The sequence below is a fragment of the Taurulus bubalis genome, assembly GCF_910589615.1.
Source record: "Taurulus bubalis genome assembly, chromosome: 3".
In the NCBI taxonomy this organism is placed as follows: Eukaryota; Metazoa; Chordata; class Actinopteri; order Perciformes; family Cottidae; genus Taurulus; species Taurulus bubalis.
Genome location: NC_136591.1, coordinates 40,434,066 through 40,450,280, shown reverse-complemented (window position 1 = coordinate 40,450,280; position 16,215 = coordinate 40,434,066). Strand labels below are relative to the sequence as shown.

The following is a 16,215-nucleotide window of genomic DNA, read 5'->3' as shown; positions in this document are numbered from 1 at the left end:
CGAGCTGAATGTTTCTGGCAGCTCGTCCTGGTGCGAGGTCGGGTTTATTATTCATGCCTTTATTTGTGTGTGTGTGTGTGTGTGTGTGTGTGTGTGTGTGTGTGTGTGTGTGTGTGTGTGTGTGTGTGTGTGTGAGGTAGATAACCTACCGTGTCCTCAAGTCCTATAGAGCACGAGGCTTAACATGACTTGACCAATCAAGGGAGAGGGGGGGGTTCGAACGCAGTGGGCGGAGCTTGTTGGTGACTCAGAGGGCGGCTTAGGGGTCGACGGGGTCAAGCCGACGGTGTTAGAGGGAAGATATGTAAAGGTACCAAAAGGTCACAACAGTAACAAAAGGTAACAAAAGGTACCTAAAGATCCCTAAAGGTATTAGGCACCTTTTACCTTTAGGGGTCTTTAGGTACCTTTTGGTACCGTTTGGGACCTTTAGGGATCTTTAGGTACCCTTCACCTTTAAGGATCTTTAAGTACCTTTGTTACCTTTTGGTACCTTATACCTTTAGGGATCTTTAGGTACCTTTGTTACCTTGTGGTACCTTATACCTTTAGGGATCTTCAGGTACCTTTGTTACCTTTTGGTACCGTATACCTTTAGGGATCTTTAGGTACCTTTAGGTGCCTTTTGGGACCTTTTGGTACCTTATACCTTTAGGGATTTTTAGGTAACTTTTGTTACCTTTTGGGACCTTGTGGTACCTTATACCTTTAGGGATCTTCAGGTACCTTTGTTACCTTTTGGTACCGTATACCTTTAGGGATCTTTAGGTACCTTTAGGTGCCTTTTGGGACCTTTTGGTACCTTATACCTTTAGGGATTTTTAGGTACCTTTTGTTACCTTTTACCTTTAGGGATCTTTAGGTACCTTTTGTTACTTTTTGATACCTTATACCTTTAGGGATCTTTAGGTACCTATAGGTGCCTTTTGGGACCTTTTGGTACCTTATACCTTTAGGGATCTTTAGGTACCTTTTGTTACCTTTTACCTTTAGGGATCTTTAGGTACCTTTTGTTACCTTTTGGTACCTTATATCTTTAGGGCTCTTTAGGGATCTTTAGGGACCTTTTGGTACCTTTCGGGACCTCGTGTGTGTGCCACTTCCCAGACATACCCGTTTCAGGCTGAAGTCTACATATTTATCACGAAGATTCACAGATGTTTACATTGTTTCCGCCGTTTGTTTGTTGGTGTGCGAGCAGGAAGGAAATCCAAAGAAAAAGTTGCGTTTTGATTCTAAAGTGTCAATTTCTGCTTGTTACATTTAACATATTTGGATACATTTTGTCAGGTAGATTCCAAGATTTGCATTCATTAACGATGTTGCATCCCCCCACCCCCCTCCCCCCGTCTCTCTCTCTCTCTCTCTCTCTCTCTCTCTCTCTCTCTCTCACTCCCTCTCTCTCTCTCCACAGTTCGTGGCTCAGCCTAACTGCCAGCAGCTGTTGGCCACGTTGTGGTACGACGGCTTCCCGGGCTGGAGGAGACGGCACTGGGCCGTCAAACTGGTCACCTGCTTCATCATCGGACTCCTGTTCCCCTTCTTCTCACTGGTGAGGAGGGAGGGAGGGAGGAGGGAGAAGGAGAGAGGGAAAGAAAGAAGGGGAGGAGGAGAAAGAAGGGAGGGAGGGAGGAAGGGAAAACTAAGTAGAGGTAAAGAAAATCAAAGCGGGAACGAGACGACGTCAAGACATGCAGGAGAGAGGAAGTGTGTGAGGATGGAAGGGATTGAGGAAGTGAGGAAAGGATGGAGCAGGAAAAAGAGTTGAAGGAGGAATGAAATGAGAGAAGGAGAGAGAAAGGAGAGAGGAGGAAAAAGTTGAGACAGACCAGAGAAAAAGGAGGGAAGGAAAATAGGAAGAAGAGTTTGAAGAGTGAATGAAATGAGAGAAGAGAGAATGAAGGAAAAGTCGGAAGACGAGGTGAAAGAAAGAAAGGGTGAAGATGAAGATTAGAAGACAGAACGAGGAGTGAGAGAAGCCTCCTTCAGTTTCTTTCCTCAAAGTAAATTTGTTGCTCGCTGTTTATTGGCTGCAGGAGCCGTTGCTAGGAAACGCTGCACGACAACAACACTTGACCTAAAAACAAACGGCGTCGTTGTTCTCTTTAAAAAAGGGAAATAGAAGTCGGCAGACTTATTTTCCGTCAATTTTGGTCAATTTGACAAACATACACATTCGATGCTGAACTCTGTAATTATTACTACTACTACTAATAATAATAATTATTGTTATTATCAATAATAGTAATAACAGTAAAGTACCAGTTCTGTATTTCACCCTCCAGAGGAACAAAGTATTGCGGTCTTTTGCTGAACGATTTAAAGTAAAGTTAATGTTCGCCTCGACAAACTGCCATAAAAAATCATAACGAAGAATTTTAACCCCTTAAATGGCAGTTTGGTGACTTACACTGTTGTTGTTATTGTTGTTGTTGTTGTTGTTTGGGAGGAGGCGGGACAATAACTGTTTTCTTTCTACTAAATGACGATTTACGATGAGTCACAAACTAAATTAATGGGAAAGTATTTTAGTGATGGATTGGAGTAAAAAGATGTTTTGGAGTATTGTGAAGTATAAGTATCTTCTGAAGTAGAGTACTAGTACCTTAAGTATTGTACTTCAGTACTTCAGTACAATACTTAAGTCCATCATGAAGTCATTTTATCGAATGAAACTCAACTAAACATTATTTTACAGTTGTCGTCTTTTACGTTTCTTTTGTTTTACATATTTTTTAGCAGAAGCAAATTAAGAAGTGAAATCTGTTAATACTCCTCCTCTTCTTCCTCCTCTTCCTCCTTCTCTTTTTCCTCCTCCTCTTCCTCCTTCTCTTACTCATACGGTCCTCCTCTTCTTCATCCTCATCTTCCCCTCCTCCTCTTCCTCCTCCTCCTCCTCTTCTTTATCCTCCTCATCCTCTTTCTCCTCCTCCTCCTGAACCTGACAGTGCACACAGCGTGACGGTTCACTACATCTTTTCTCTCATAACGCATTTAATAAAACTAAAAACCTCGGTGTACCTGAAGTACACACTGCTGCATGCAGCATGCATCCCATACGTCCTTGTGACGTTGCATCTTGACCTTTAACCTTGTTCATATATCTTCTGCGCAAAGGATTGTGGGTCAGAACAGCGATGTAGAACATCCTGGTATGTGTTGGCACATTGCATTTGACTCAATCAGTGTTCTGGCATCCTAAATATTACGTTATGGACCAACGGTGTACGTTTTGAATGCTTCATATATATAATAATAATGCATATAATAATAATAGTGTGTCGTTTATTGGCATTCAAATAATGACTTTAATGTTTAAATCAGTGCACACTCATCTTAAGTCCTCTGGGTTTCTTGGCAAATGTCATTTTTTGCGGTTTAATCCGAGATCAAGGTTACAGTCTTTCCCTTTTCTCTCTTGTGGTGCGTTCAAGGACTCAAAGAGAGCACGAGACAAGAGAACATATTTGTTGTTAATGTGAGATAATTCACTCAAAGCGTTGCTTTCTCTAATCAGAGTGTTTCTTAATGTGATTAAGTTATTAACGTTTTAATACTGTCAACAAACCCCTCTCTCTCTCTCTCTCTATCTCTCTCTCTCTCTCCCTCTCTCCGTTACTCAAAGCCTCGCTGGCATGACTCAGAGACAGCTGAGGTTGCCAGCAGCGAGCAGACGAGCCGAACAAGTAAACAAGCGTCACAACAACAACAACAACAACAACAGCAACAACAGCGACAGCTTTCCTATACAAGGTGGCGGCTGGCTGAGCGCGAACACAATCAAGCGCACCTTTCGGCCCCGCCTCCTCAGTGTGTCGCTTTGGACGTCTCACCTCCCGCTCGCCCGGTCTCTCTAATGCCTGTGTCTTCGTTCTCCTCGTCTTCCTCGCCAGATCTACCTGCTGGCGCCGAAGAGCACCCTGGGCCGCTTCGTCAAGAAGCCCTTCATCAAGTTCATCTGCCACACGGCGTCCTACCTGACCTTCCTCTTCCTGCTGCTGCTCGCCTCGCAGCACATCGCCCGGACCAACCTGCACATGCAGGGGCCGCCGCCCACACTCGTGGAGTGGATGATCCTCCCCTGGGTAGTGGGTACGTATCCTGGTTGTATAGAAGTATATGCTTCATGTGTTAAAGCTGCATTCTCTCTCCTGACCACCAGAGGGCAACTCCTCTGGTTGTATAGAAGTCTATAGTTCATGTGTTAAAACTGCATTCTCTCTCCTGACCACCAGGGTTTACTCCTCTGGTTGTATAGAAGTATATGCTTCATGTGTTAAAGCTGCATTCTCTCTCCTGATCACCAGGGGGTGACTCCTCTGGTTGTATAGAAGTCTATGCTTCATGTGTTAAAGCTGCATTCTCTCTCCTGACCACCAGGGGGTGACTCCTCTGGTTGTATAGAAGTATATGCTTCATGTGTTAAAGCTGCATTCTCTCTCCTGATCACCAGGGGGTGACTCCTCTGGTTGTATAGAAGTCTATGCTTCATGTGTTAAAGCTGCATTCTCTCTCCTGACCACCAGGGGGCGACTCCTCTGGTTGTATAGAAGTATATATAAATGACTCTACTTCTCTTGATGTATTCCCTCAGTAAACATTGTAAACATGAGTTTATGTCTCAATCTCTAGTTTCAAGTCTTCTTCAATACAGCATGATGTTCATTTAGTAAATTATGGTCATTTAGAGTCAAACAGACCATAAAGCAGGGGATGCTTTAGGGGCGGGGCTACAAGGTTATTGACAGGTCGCTACTTCGTCTTACAAAAGGTGTAAATGGTCTAGTATTAATAACCTATGGTGTCATATCACACCTGGACAGTAAAAATAGAAGAAAAAAAGTGTTAAATATAAAAAATATAAAAATTGCGTGTTTTAGATTTTTTTTAGTTTGATTGCTTCTCATTAAAAGGACTTTGAGTGTGTCTACGAGTGTGAAAGAGAGAGAGTGTGTGTGTGTGTGTGTGTGTGTGTGTGTGTGTGTGTGGGTTGGGTGGGTGGAATGTGTGTATGGGTGGGTGTGAAAGTGAGTGATTGCATCTCCATATTCTCTCTCTCTCTGAGATGACACCGATGATTTCCAAAATCATAACCACGATCACTTGAACCATCTGTTCCTCTTCCTCTCTTTGAAACTCTCGACTCCAAAACGCTTTTGAGACGGAAAAGAAAACAACGTTGTGCGTCAGAAAAACACAAGGATGCATTGTTCCTTAAATAGTGAAGAATAATGAAACCAAAGCTGTTCATGTTCAACACCATGAAAAACAACCTCCATCTTCACCTTCATTTAAAACCAAGCACACAATAACTCAAAGAAAGCATGATTTCCGCATGAAAAAATGTAATATTTGGAGATTTTGGTTTAGGTTTTGATCTTTTTTTTTTTGGTCCTCATCCATGATTGTTCGTCGACATCCCAAATATATTTGGTCGTAGGGCCCTGGACCTGCCTGAGGAATGAGGCTCACAGAATCTATCACTAGAATTGCGATGTCCTTTTATGTCTTTACGTCCTTTTATGTCCTTTTATGTCTTTTACGTCATTTTATGTATTTTATGTCCTTTTATGTCTTTACGTCCTTTTATGTCTTTACGTCCTTTTATGTCCTTTTATGTCTTTTACGTCATTTTATGTATTTTATGTCCTTTTATGTCTTTACGTCCTTTTATGTCTTTTACGTCATTTTATGTATTTTATGTTCTTTTATGTCTTTACGTCCTTTTATGTATTTTATGTCCTTTTATGCCTTTTACGTCATTTTATGTATTTTATGTTCTTTTATGTCTTTACGTCCTTTTATGTCTTTTACGTCATTTTATGTCCTTTTATGTCTTTTACGTCATTTTATGTATTTTATGTCCTTTTATGTCTTTACGTCCTTTTATGTCTTTTACGTCATTTTATGTATTTTATGTTCTTTTATGTCTTTACGTCCTTTTATGTATTTTATGTCCTTTTATGTCTTTTACGTCATTTTATGTATTTTATGTTCTTTTATGTCTTTACGTCCTTTTATGTCTTTTACGTCATTTTATGTATTTTATGTTCTTTTATGTCTTTTACGTCCTTTTATGTATTTTATGTCCTTTTATGTCTTTATGTCCTTTTATGTCTTTACGTCCTTTTATGTCCTTTTATGTCTTTTACGTCATTTTATGTATTTTATGTCCTTTTATGTCTTTACGTCCTTTTATGTCTTTTACGTCATTTTATGTATTTTATGTTCTTTTATGTCTTTACGTCCTTTTATGTATTTTATGTCCTTTTATGCCTTTTACGTCATTTTATGTATTTTATGTTCTTTTATGTCTTTACGTCCTTTTATGTCTTTTACGTCATTTTATGTCCTTTTATGTCTTTTACGTCATTTTATGTATTTTATGTCCTTTTATGTCTTTACGTCCTTTTATGTCTTTTACGTCATTTTATGTATTTTATGTTCTTTTATGTCTTTACGTCCTTTTATGTATTTTATGTCCTTTTATGTCTTTTACGTCATTTTATGTATTTTATGTTCTTTTATGTCTTTACGTCCTTTTATGTCTTTTACGTCATTTTATGTATTTTATGTTCTTTTATGTCTTTTACGTCCTTTTATGTATTTTATGTCCTTTTATATTCTTTTATGTCCTTTTATGTCTTTATGTTCTTTTATGTCTTTTACGTCCTTTTTTGTATTTTATGTTCTTTTATGTCCTATGTCTTTACGTCCTTTTATGTCTTTTACGTCCTTTTATGAATTTTATGTCCTTTTATGTCTTTACGTCCTTTTATGTTCTTTTATGTCTTTTACGTCCTTTTATGTATTTTATGTCCTTTTATGTTCTTTTATGTCCCTTTATGTCTTTACGTCCTTTTATGTTCTTTTATGTATTTTACGTCCTTTTATGTATTTTATGTCCTTTTACGTCCTTTTACGTCCCTTTATGTTCTTTTATGTCCTTTTATGTCTTTACGTCCTTTCATGTCTTTTACATCCTTTTATGTATTTTATGTCCTTTTATGTCTTTACGTCCTTTTATGTTCTTTTATGTCTTTTACGTCCTTTTATGTATTTTATGTCCTTGTTTGTCTTTTATGTCCTTTTACGCCCTTTTACATCCTTTTGTGTCTTTACGTCCTTTTATGTCTTTTACGTCCTTTTATGTATTTTATGTCCTTTTATGTTCTTTTATGTCTTTTATTTTCTTTTATGTTTTTTATGTCCTTTTATGTCTTTTATGTCCTTTTATGTTCTTTTATGTCCTTTTATGTCTTTTACGTCCTTTTATCTCCTTTTATCTCTTTTATGTCCTTTTATGTGTTGTACGTAATTTTATCTCCTTTTATCTCTTTTATCTTTTATGAATTTTGTCTTTTGTCTTTTATGTCCTTTTTACATCAATTCATGTCTTTTATGTTATTTATGTCCTTTTATGTTTTTTTTGTCTTTTATGTCCTTTACGTGTCTTTTACGTTCTGTTGTGTCTTTTACGTGTTTTATCTCCTTTTATGTATTTTATGTCCTTTTATGTCCTTTTATCTCTTTCATTTTCTTTCATGTCTTTTATGTCCTTTTTACATAATTTTGTGTCTTTTATGTTATTTATGTCCTTTTTACATCATTTTATGTCTTTTATGTTATTTATGTCCTTTTATGTCTTTTATGTCCTTTTTACATAATTATGTCTTGTGTCTTTCATGTAATTTTATGTCTTTTATCTTGTATGTCCTTTTATGTCTTTTACGTTCTTTTTTGTCTTTTACGTGTTTTATCTCCTTTTATGTCTTTTATGTCTTTTGTCTTTTATGTCCTTTTTACATCATTTAATGTCTTTTATGTCTTTCATGTAATTTTATGTCTTTTATCTTGTATGTCCCTTTATGTCTTTTACGTTCTTTTTTGTCTTTTACGTGTTTTATCTCCTTTCATGTCTTTTATGTCTTTTTATGCAGTTCTTTTGTTCCCCTGTTTGTATTTGTATGTCCTATTCCATTTCCTCTTTTTGTTTATTTGTTTGGTTTAGTCGTATTCATTCCTGTTTTGTGTTCCGTTCCGCTTGACTATGCTTTGCTTCTCTTGTTTGTTTTTAAAGGTGCTTTATGAATAAAGTTATTATTATAGTGTTTGTTTACCTACTTAATTAGGATTGCATTGATGGAGCTGCAGCTGCATTTCATGGGTTGAATAATGATGATGAACCTTCAACAGAAAAGAAATCAGTGTAACAGAACTAACTGGAGTTAATCAATACATATCAGTAATAATGCTGCTCTCATGGAAACTTAAAGTTCAGGAGGTTTTTCCCCCTAACTTTAATCGCACGTCTCTAGAAGAGCAGAAGCACCCAAACACAAAACTATAGAAAAATGACTCGTGAATTATTAAGAATAAAACACGACTTCTGTCTAAAGAACAAATGTTCTGCCCGAGGCTGAATATGCAGAATATTCAGCTAAATAAACAGAGCGGACTAGAAGCCGATGATATTAACGTGTGTGTGTGTGTGTGTGTGTGTGTGTGTGTGTGTGTGTGTGTGTGTGTGTGTGTGTGTGTGTGTTCAGGCTTCATCTGGGCAGAGATCAAGGAGATGTGGGACGGCGGCTTCACAGAGTACATCCACGACTGGTGGAACCTGATGGACTTCGCCATGAACTCGCTCTACCTGGCCACCATATCGCTGAAGATCGTGGCCTACGTCAAGGTAAAGGCCGACCTTTGACCTTTTTAGAAAAAAAGGGACGAATAAATTAGACGCCGAGTTTTCACTTGGCTGCGATAATAGTTCTCTCACTTTCACAGCACAGCTTTCATCTTTAATATTAATCTGCATACATATAAGATATATGTGTTTATTAAAGAGCCAATGGTGTAAGCACACACACACACACACACACACACACACACACACACACACACACACATGCCAGACGGCCGGGCCATCTGCAGCAGCTGTGAGTCACTGATGATGGCGGGTGGCCCTCCTACTCAGGTCCCGTATAGACGTAGAGATATAAAGCACAAACACACAACTGTATCCTATGCATTCAGTAACACACACACACACACACACACACACACACACACACACACACACAAGCAGCAGCTGGGCGCAGGAACCTTTGTCGAACTTTCAGTGTTCTCAGGAAACGTGCAGTTTCAAATAAACTTCTGTGTTCAAAGGAAACATTTTTTTTTTCAAAATAAACTTCCATGTTTAGAAAAAAGCATTGTCTTTCAAAATAAACTTCCACGTTCAAAGGAAACATTTTCTTTTCAAAATGAACTTCCATGTTAAAAATAATAAACTCCTGTGTTCGCAGGAAACGTACAGTTTCTGCTCTATGAAGTATTTTCAAAATAAACCTCTACGTTCAAAAGAATACATTGTCTTTTCAAATAAACATTTTCTTTTCCAAATAAACTTCTGTGTGTACAGGAAACGTACAGTTTCTGCTTGTTACATTTATGATGTACTTTCAAAATAAACTTCTGCTAGTAAGATGCATACGGCTTAATTTCAAAATAAACCAATACCATCGGTTTACTTAATACTTTGTTTGCTTTTGCCACGATAGCACTTGAAAAGATCTTGTATTGAGTAAAAGTACATATGTTTGTTAAGTGAATGCTAAACGCGTAACAGGACAGACGGTGTGCACGGTCAGTACAGAGCGTGACGTGAAATCCAAAATGGCTGCCGTCTTCTTCTTCCGCAAACACATGTTTTCTCTTTTCAATTCTCTGTAAATGGACTTCTCCCTCTATGTGTCCCCTCTCTCCAGTACAACTCCTCTCGCCCCCGGGAGGAGTGGGAGATGTGGCACCCCACGCTGATCGCCGAGGCGCTGTTCGCCATCGCCAACATCTTCAGCTCGCTCAGACTCATCTCCCTCTTCACCGCCAACTCCCACCTCGGGCCCCTGCAGATCTCACTGGGGAGGATGCTGCTGGACATCCTCAAGTTCCTCTTCATCTACTGTCTGGTGAGGCCAACACAGGAACTAGCTTAGCAGCGCTGGAGAAAGTTTACCGGCTCAAAGCGCACCGGAAAACAACGTTGTAGGACGGAATGAAGATTAATTCTTACCTTTGCTATGAAAAGTACTACTCTGGTTGTATAGAAGTATAGCTTTAACACATGCTCCTCTGGTTGTGTAGAAGTATAGCTCTGACACATGCTTCACCAGAGGCGACTCCTCCGGTTGTATAGAAGTATATGCTTCATGTGTTAAAGCTGCATTCTCTCTCCTGACCACCAGGGGTGACTCATCTGGTTGTATAGAAGTTTAGCTTTAACACATGCTCCTCTGTTTGTGTAGAAGTATAGCTTTGACACATGCTTCACCAGAGGCGACTCCTCCGGTTGTATAGAAGTATATGCTTCATGTGTTAAAGCTGCATTCTCTCTCCGGACCACCAGGGGGCAACTCCTCTGGTTGTATAGAAGTATATGCATCATATGTTCAAGCTGCATTCTCTCTCCGGACCACCAGGGGGCAACTCCTCTGGTTGTATAGAAGACTATGCTTCATGTGTTAAAGCTGCATTCTCTCTCCTGACCACCAGGGGGCGACTCCTCTGGTTGTATAGAAGACTATGCATCATGTGTTAAAGCTGCATTCTCTCTCCTGACCACCAGGGGGTGACTCCTCTGGTTGTATAGAAGTCTATGCTTCATGTGTTAAAGCTGCATTCTCTCTCCTGACCACCAGGGGTGACTCCTCTGGTTGTATAGAAGTCTATATAAATGACTCTACTTCTCTTGATGTATTCCCTCAGTAAACATTGTAAACATGAGTTTATGTCTCAATTTCTAGTTTCAAGTCTTCTTCAATACAGCATGATGTTCATTTAGTAAATTATGGTCATTTAGAGTCAAACAGACCATAAAGCAGGGGACGCTTTAGGGCGGGGCTACAAGGTGATTGACAGGCGAGCGAGAGTGTCCTTCCTCTGCGCCAGAAGGACACAACAGGCCTCTTTCATGACACCCAGAGCTCCTTAAGTCCTTCTCGGGGGAACTCCCTCAACAGGACCCCATGAGAACCGTTCCGCTCCCCGGAGTCCTAGAACCCGTCTCGCTGAGCTCCGGGTTCTTCACGCTGTAAAACAACCACGGCCTTGAAGGAGCTGAGGGTCGATCAGAATGTGAGATCCCTGAGATGTAAACGCTGTGTTCCCTGCCCAGGTGCTGCTGGCGTTCGCCAACGGCCTGAACCAGCTGTACTTCTACTACGAGACCAAGGCCTCGGAAGAACCCAACAACTGCAAGGGCATCCGCTGCGAGAGGCAGAACAACGCCTTCTCCACGTGAGTGACGCCGCCGCGCGCTGTCTCTTTAAATGGGAACTGAGGCTAGTGGAGACACGAAAGGGCAAAAGAAATGCACTGTTTAGAGGATTTTAACCTTTTAGGAGTCAAGGACGGTCTTTCTGTAACTGTGTGTGTGTGTGTGTGTGTCTGTGACTGTGTGTGACAGAGAGTGTGTGTGCGTGTGTGTGTGTGAGAGAGTGTCTGTGTGTGTGCGTATGTGTGTGAGTGTGTGTGTGAGAGAGTGTCTGTGTGAGAGAGTGTCTGTGTGTGTGCGTGTGTGTGTGAGAGAGAGAGTGTGTGTGCGTCTGTGTGTGTGCGTGTGTGTGTGAGTGTGTGTGCGTGTGTGTGTGTGTTTGTGTGAGTGTATGTGCGTGCGTGTGTCTGTGCGTGTGTGTGTGTGTGTGTGAGTGTGTGTCTGTGTGTGCATGTGTGCAAGTGTGTCTGTGTGTGTGTGTGTGAGTGTGTGTGCGTGTGTGTGTGTGTGTTTGTGTGAGTGTATGTGCGTGCGTGTGTCTGTGTGTGCGTGCGTGTGTGTGTGTGAGTGTGTGTGCGTGTGTGAGTGTGTGTGCGTGTGTGTGTGTGTGAGTGTGTGTCTGTGTGTGCGTGCGTGTGTGTGTGTGAGTGTGTGTGCGTGTGTGAGTGTGTGTGCGTGTGTGTGTGTGTGTGTGTGAGTGTGTGTGCGTGTGTGTGTGTGTGTGTGTGTGTGTGAGTGTGTGTCTGTGTGTGCAAGTGCGTGTGTGTTTTCATGAAAGGTTAAAAGGTGTTGTGTTTCCCATCAGGACACGTTGTAATAACTTTGGTGATTATTTATCTTTTCCTTCAAGATGAATCAGAACTTTATTAATTCTTGTGCGAGTTTCATCAAAGATTACAACAAAGAACAATGGAATACAAACATAAAAGAACAATAGAGTGTCGATGAAAGGACACGGACATCATTGCAATAAGAGGAAGGTAAATAATAACAGAGAAGTGACACTAGCACCAGAGTCTAGTGGAAACCTTGAATATAAAAGTAAGAATCAGCAATATCATTGGATCAATGCTTTAATTAACTAATTAATTGAATCCAAATACAACATTCAGCCTCAGCACACCACCTGATCTAGAGCCAATATTAGATAAATGCTCTGTATTTATTTTGTTTAATCACTCAGTCGTAGGCTTATAATACGCCTTCCTGCAGTGTCTGTAGTGTCGACTGGTTTTGACTGGTTTTGACTGGTTTTGACTGGTTTTAACTGGTTTTGACTGGTTTTGACTGGTTTTAACTGGTTTCAGCTGATGTTTGCTGACACCAGCTGTGATGACGTCCGGCAGCAGAGAGGCAAACATCCATTTAAACGTCATCTCACACTTCGCCTGATAATCCAATCAAGAGTGTGTGTCCAGAGCTGCTGCGTCAGCCGGAATGCACACACACACACACACACACACACACACACACACACACACACACACACACACACACCAGTGCGTCCTTGCTGATGGAGGCAGAGTGAGTCAGTATTGATGAGGCGTGCTGTTTGCTGGAGATAATCGTCGTATTGATTGGCGATCGGTTCCATTACCGTAAAGCTCTGGGGACGTTTAACTGTGTGTGTTCTTATTAAAGGTGGAACGTGGTTCTGTTCCCCATAAATACATAAAGAGAGCGTCATCTCTGTGGCGGCGGAGATCAATAGAGAGATGAAAGAACAAATGTCTCAGTGGATTACTGACAGCAAGACAATCACTTTTTGTGTTACAACGTATTCCGAAATGTCGTGTTTAAAAATGCAAATGCTGCATTATCTTATTTATATCTGTTAGGGTTCATACGTTTCCAGAGCAGGTTCAAAGTTATTGTTTCATGTCAAAAGTCAAATGTTTGACTGTATAAATCAGAAAAACAGCAATAAAAAAATATATTTTCTCCATGTTTTAGTAATAAAATGTAGTATAAATTAAAATAAGAATGAATTAATTAATAAGAATGTAGGAGAAATGTACAGATGTGGTATTGTATGTATTTATGCAGCGTCCTCTCAATATTTAAGTATATTAAATATATATTTAAATATATTACAGGAACCCAGGAAGAGTATTTTACGTGATATTATTTTCCAGTCTGAGGCATGAGAGCAAACCTTTGACCTTTAACACGTCAACATTGCTTCCTCTTTTGTTTTCCTGTAACACACACACACACACACACACACACACACACACACACACACACACACTTGTCTGCGTCGTCCTCGCTCCCCTGTGCTTCACACACTCTTATCACCATTAATGTGTTACAGCGTTCACACCACAGCTGAGTCTCTCTCTCTCTCTCTCTCTCTCTCTCTCTCTCTCTCTCTCTCTCTCTCTCTCTCTCGCTCGCTCGCTCGCTCTCTTGTTCTGCCTTCTGAGGCCTTTTCAAGTCTGGATCTAAATCATGAACTGTAAGTTCTTTGAGTACATTGTTGTGAGTGATAGGCCAGTAAGAAGAAACAAAATGTGATTCAAAGAGAAATGAACCCACCTGGAATCAACCAGGAAGAGACTGAGATGATCACAAAGAAACAGATCACGACTATAAAGACGTACAAAAAGACGACAAAGAGGCCAGAGCAACAATAAAGACACAAAACAACTACAAAGACACAAAGCAGCTAAAAAGAGACAACACAACTACAAAGATACACAACAATTACAAAGAGACAACACAACTACAAAGATACACAACAACTACAAAGAGACAACACAACTACAAAGACACAAAACAACTACAAAGACACAAAGCAGCTAAAAAGAGACAACACAACTACAAAGATACACAACAATTACAAAGAGACAACACAACTACAAAGATACACAACAACTACAAAGAGACAACACAACTACAAAGACACAAAACAACTACAAAGTGTTACAACAAATATAAACAGAAACAAAAACAACTACAAAGAGACAACACAACTACAAAGAGACACAAAACAACTACAAAGAGACAACACAACTACAAAGAGACACAAAACAACTACAAAGAGACAACACAACTACAAAGAGACAACACAACTACAAAGACACAAAACAACTACAAAGTGTTACAACAAATATAAACAGAAACAAAAACAACTACAAAGAGACACAAAACAACTACAAAGAGACACAAAACAACTACAAAGAGACAACACAACTACAAAGAGACAACACAACTACAATGAGACACAAAACAACTACAAAGACACAAAACAACTACAAAGAGACACAAAACAACTACAAAGAGACAAAGCAACTACAAAGAGACACAAAACAACTACAAAGAGACAACACAACTACAAAGAGACACAAAACAACTACAAAGAGACAAAGCAACTACAAAGAGATACAAAACAACTACAAAGACACAAAACAACTACAAAGAGACAACACAACTACAAAGAGACACAAAACAACTACAAAGAGACAAAGCAACTACAAAGAGATACAAAACAACTACAAAGAGACAACACAACTACAAAGTGTTACAACAAATATAAACAGAAACAAAAACAACTACAAAGAGACAAAGCAACTACAAAGAGACACAACAAATATAAACAGAAACAAAAACGACTACAAAGAGATACAAAATAACCACAAAGAGACACAACTAAAAGATGCTCAAAACAACTTCAGAAAGGGCGCTAACAGCCACATCCGAGAAGTCGTCAGTATATTCTTCCTGACTATTTGTCATAAGTACTTATGCTGCGAAAAGGCGGCATCATTTTAATAAAATTTCTAAATACAGTTTTTTCTGAGCTTTAACACTGAAAATACATCAACCAGAACGAACATTACAAAGCAGCGACCAGATCCACTCCTTCTGTTTCTACCTTTCACAATAAAAGCCCGAGACGTATACACAGTAGCGGTTACCTTCAGACCGTCAGACTCTGAGAATCCACTGGAACCTTTCTACTGAAACATTGTTGCGACCGTCGCAGAGCTTTCAAGAATAATGGCCTTGAATCTTCATGTTCATTGGCCACGCCCCCTGGTGGGTGAAGGCCTCCAGAGTGTGTAATCACAGCAGGCTGCGGTGATTTAAGTGTACACCAGTGCCAACAACACACACACACACACACACACACACACACACACACACACATTCATAAGCAACACGAGCACTATAGGAATAATTTAATTGCACGCTGTTGGGCTGCCAAGTCTAAACACACACTTTTGTTTTCTCACACAGAATCATTGTACGCAGTGTGTCACACACACACACACACACACACACACACACACGCACACACTCGTTCTCTCTCCGCCTGCCTCCCACACGACTGCAGAGCTATAACAGTGAAATGACTGAGTGGCTGTGAGGACCAGCTGAAGCAGTTTATGACTCGGCTTAGTGGAGAGGGAGATGAGAGGAGAGAGGGGAGGAATAAAGGGAAGGAGGGGAGGCAGTGAAAAGAGAGGAGAGGAAACAGGAGAGGATACAACTAAAGGAAACAGGAGAGAGAAGACGATGAGAAGATGCAAGAGGTGAGACAAGCAGAGGAGAGGAAAAGAAACAAGGAAAGGAAGGAAGGGAGGTAAGGAGAGGAGAGAGGAAACAAAGGGGGGACGGAGACAAGGAAAAGAGAAGGACGGGAGTACAGGGGGAGAAAAGTGATGATAAACATAGGCGTGAGGGAAGAAAACGAGGAGAGGATAAAAGGAAAGGAGGTGGACGATGAGAAGAGGAAACAAGGAGAGCAGGAGAGGATAATAGGAAAGGAGATGAGAAGAAAAATGAAATGAGTAGGACAGGAGAGGAAAGGAAGTGGGAGATGATTGGAGAGGAAACAAGGAGAGGAGATGAGAAGAGAGGAAAAACAAAGGGGGTACGATGAGGAGAGAGGAGCCATTGTAGGAAGAGCGAAAGGAGATAAGGACGCAAGAGGT

The 16,215-nt window shown here is 40.3% G+C and overlaps 1 protein-coding gene across 1 annotated transcript in view; it reads left to right on the top strand.

Moving 5' to 3' along the window:
* trpc5a (transient receptor potential cation channel, subfamily C, member 5a) overlaps positions 1-16,215 on the top strand; it is a gene marked incomplete at both ends in the record, with an annotated part of 72,315 nt that overhangs the window by 41,244 nt on the left and 14,856 nt on the right. The window contains 5 exons of the mRNA XM_079214796.1: positions 1,415-1,552; positions 3,894-4,092; positions 8,550-8,689; positions 9,771-9,971; positions 11,177-11,298. Coding sequence (XP_079070922.1) covers positions 1,415-1,552; positions 3,894-4,092; positions 8,550-8,689; positions 9,771-9,971; positions 11,177-11,298 — 800 coding nt within the window. The remainder of the gene's footprint in view (positions 1-1,414; positions 1,553-3,893; positions 4,093-8,549; positions 8,690-9,770; positions 9,972-11,176; positions 11,299-16,215) is intronic.